Here is a 3,226-nt window from a genome sequence, read left to right on the forward strand (position 1 = left end):
AAAATAGCAACAAATGGCAAAATTATCATTTATATCATAAGTCTACCCACGGTAGAAGAACAAACTTGTAAAACAATAGACATTAGAGCAATAAAGAAAAACAATAAGATTAATAAAATGAATTTCGAATCAATACTTACCTGTGAAAGAAACCTTTATGGCATACAAAAAGAATGTAAACAATACAACTCAATTCAAATATGTTCAAAAAATAATTTATTAGATTTAAGTAGGGACTATTGTATAAGTAATCTCCTAAACAGCCGCTTGCCGAACTGCACAGTGACCAACAGTCAACACATACCGGAAGTTGAAGCACTCTCACCAGACATCCTATTTTTGAACGACTTTAAAGGAGAAATCGTAATAAATGAAGAAACTACATCCCTTAACGGCACATTTATAATACACTACCAACGCTACAATTATAATCAACGGGAAAAAATTTTCCAATACAGAAAAGCGCACAAGCAAGCCCCTACCCGCTATACTTCAGCCATTTTCAGAATCAAATAGAACCGAAGAAATATTGTCCCTACAAATGCTAAAGCAGATAAACATAAATAACACCAAACTAATAGAATACACAAAATCTGCAAATCATTTCAACTATGCTACTAATATCAGTATCGCACTGGTAGCTATAATCATTATTATATCCATTACAAGGTCAAGATTACCCCACAAAAAGGTCAACCAGCAGCAGCCCATCGAACTGACAGAGGCTGCAATAGAGGGGCTAAATCAAATATTTCCAAAACCCAGCACCTCAAACGCGGACGTTTGAATTTCAGGGGGGGAGCTGTTAGCACGACGCACGCCAAATAGTAAAGCAAGAAGACACTTGTTGCAGAAGCTGGTAAACAAAATTCCATAACGAAACATAACACCACGAAAATAACTAAGAATGCAGCAAGCGGTGAGAAATGCATCGTCAACATTTCAACCAAGTCATAACATCACGAAAATAAGCAGAAATGCAGCAAGCGGTGGGAAGCGCATCGTCAGCGAATTCACAAAGCGGCAACAGCAGCGCAGTCGGTAGAGCGGCGACAAAATAAGTTAGTTGTAAGAAAATAATATTTGTAAAAGTTAGTTCTATTTCTGACATTGAGTAATAAAGGAGCCATAGCTCCCAATAAAAACATTTTTTTTCAACTAAATAACCTTTAGTAATTTAACTTATATATATGGAGGATGGGTGTCGAGGAGCCACAAACAAAAAGTAGCCATTTCCAACTTTTGTCGCAAGCAAAGTATAAGAAGAATTTGACATTTAATTTGGCTAAGGGCGCTTTCACACTTTGCAAGTGAGATTATTTTTCCCACTTGGTGGTAATTTTCTAAAATTGTTCACAGTTAAAAACTGCAACTTAACCAAAGCGGTACCCTTAAAATGGTACCATTAAAATGCTGAGGATGTACGATTCATAAGTTGCACATATTTTGAGAATAGCTTTTGGGATTCAATATTTAGGCTGCTCGAAACCCATTCCCCATATATCGAGCATTCCTCCCATTAAAAGCAGGGCTCGAATCGTAACATACGATCACGGATCGGTAACTATACGAAAGAAAGTTACGTGATACGTCAGACGTATAAACAAAATATAACATACGATAGCGAACGGAACGTAATTTATTTTCAATTCACAATAATTTTTACGATCCACATTAGATTGGATTGTATTTTTAGCTCACAACAGATTTTGAACTGTCAAATTGGTTGCAAAAAATATAAAAAATAAAGTAAATAATTACGATGGATCCAATTTTATTGTTTTGTTTGAGCTCAAGTGATAGAGAAGGCGATGAAAACATTGTCCGGAGGCGGCTAAGAGAACGCAGTAACCCGTTGGACTTATCGAACAAAGCGTAAGCATATCATTTATGTATTATTTCTTTGTAACAAAAAATTATTTCAGATTCTTGAAGAGATTTCGTTTAACTAAAGAAGCTTTTAGTTACCTTCTAGAGAAATTAAATTTGAAGCAAGCCGATGCCAAAGCGGTTCCTCCAATTTTGCAATTGGCAGTCACGCTTTCACTTCTTGCTAGCGGTGGCTACCAGCACAATGTCGGTAGTGGCTATTTAATAGGAATGTGCCAGAGCACTGTCTCGAAGTTGACATCACATGTTGTTGCCGAGATGGAGAGGAAGCTGTGTGCGGAATTTATATGCTTTGAACCAGATGACTCCCAAAGCTGTAAAGAATGGTTCGGGGAAAAATATAAAATACCTGGAGGTAAATTTAGTAATAATTGTTGTGAAATTACAGAATATAGTTATTAATTTTTTAGTGATTGGATGTGCGGACGGTACACATATTGGTTTACAAAAACCTATAGCTAACGAACACATGTACTTCAACCGTAAAGGGTACCTACCACAGCATCAACGCTATGATTGTAAGATGCTATTAAAAATTTTTATTAAACATTTTTAAAACAATTATAAAAATTCTCAGATATGTGATCACACCTACAAAATATTGGCAATCAACTGTCAATACGGTGGTGCGGCTCACATTCCTTCGTTTGGAAACATTCCGATCAAAGAAGGGATTTGGAGGATGGATTTCAACGGAACAGGCCTCGAAATTCCTGGCTTTTAGGTAAAGTTATTGGGTGCAGCGAACTTTTTGTACCAATAATTAATTTATACATTTACATAGGAGATTCCGGCTATCCACTTGAGCCGTGGTTAATAACCCCACACAGAAGCACATCAGACGGTTCACATGAACAGTATTTTAATGACATTCACTCTAAAGGAAGGTGTATTATTGAGATCATCCTGCGAAAATGGCAAGATTTGCAAATGTTTCTGCTTCATTGCATAACATTTGCATTAAATTTAAGATACATTATGAACCGTCAAATCTTCACTCCGAAGATCGTATTCTAGAAATTGATACAGGCGAAACAAACCAACTTACCAATATAGGAAAATCGATAAGAGATCAAATAAAACGTTCACTTTTAAGGGTGTCCTAAGCAATGATATGTTCCTAAATAGCTTCAAAAATTAAGCCTGGCAGTATTTAAATAAATGAAATTATTTATTAAATTCAATATTCTCTTTCATTTTTATTATACTCAGTTGAGCAGAGCTCACAGAGTATATTAAGTTTGATTGCATAACGGTTGGTTGTACAGGAATAAAGGAATCGAGATAGACATATATCAAAATCATCAGGATCGAAAAAAAATTGATTTAGCCATGT

At 35.7% G+C, this 3,226-nt stretch overlaps 1 protein-coding gene across 1 annotated transcript; it reads left to right on the forward strand.

Annotated features, from left to right (window-relative positions):
* Window positions 1–1,576: 1,576 nt before the first annotated feature.
* On the forward strand, window positions 1,577–2,791 carry LOC137233629 (putative nuclease HARBI1). Its single transcript, XM_067756817.1, has 5 exons — window positions 1,577–1,875; window positions 1,926–2,245; window positions 2,301–2,408; window positions 2,468–2,614; window positions 2,675–2,791. Exons 1-4 carry the CDS (start codon window positions 1,763–1,765, stop codon window positions 2,473–2,475), a joined length of 549 nt encoding a protein of 182 aa, XP_067612918.1. The 5' UTR covers window positions 1,577–1,762; the 3' UTR covers window positions 2,476–2,614; window positions 2,675–2,791.
* The last annotated feature ends 435 nt before the right edge of the window (window positions 2,792–3,226 follow it).

The sequence above is a fragment of the Eurosta solidaginis genome, chromosome 5 (genome assembly GCF_040869045.1).
Source record: "Eurosta solidaginis isolate ZX-2024a chromosome 5, ASM4086904v1, whole genome shotgun sequence".
NCBI lineage: Eukaryota > Metazoa > Arthropoda > Insecta > Diptera > Tephritidae > Eurosta > Eurosta solidaginis.

Excerpts from the sequence above, each read along its gene's own strand:
- LOC137233629 (XM_067756817.1), top strand. The coding sequence starts at position 1,763 with ATGGATCCAATTTTATTGTTTTGTTTGAGCTCAAGTGATAGAGAAGGC. Across the intron at positions 1,876-1,925 it reads TTGGACTTATCGAACAAAGC|ATTCTTGAAGAGATTTCGTT; the intron begins GTAAGCATATCA and ends AAATTATTTCAG. Across the intron at positions 2,246-2,300 it reads AAAATATAAAATACCTGGAG|TGATTGGATGTGCGGACGGT; the intron begins GTAAATTTAGTA and ends TTAATTTTTTAG.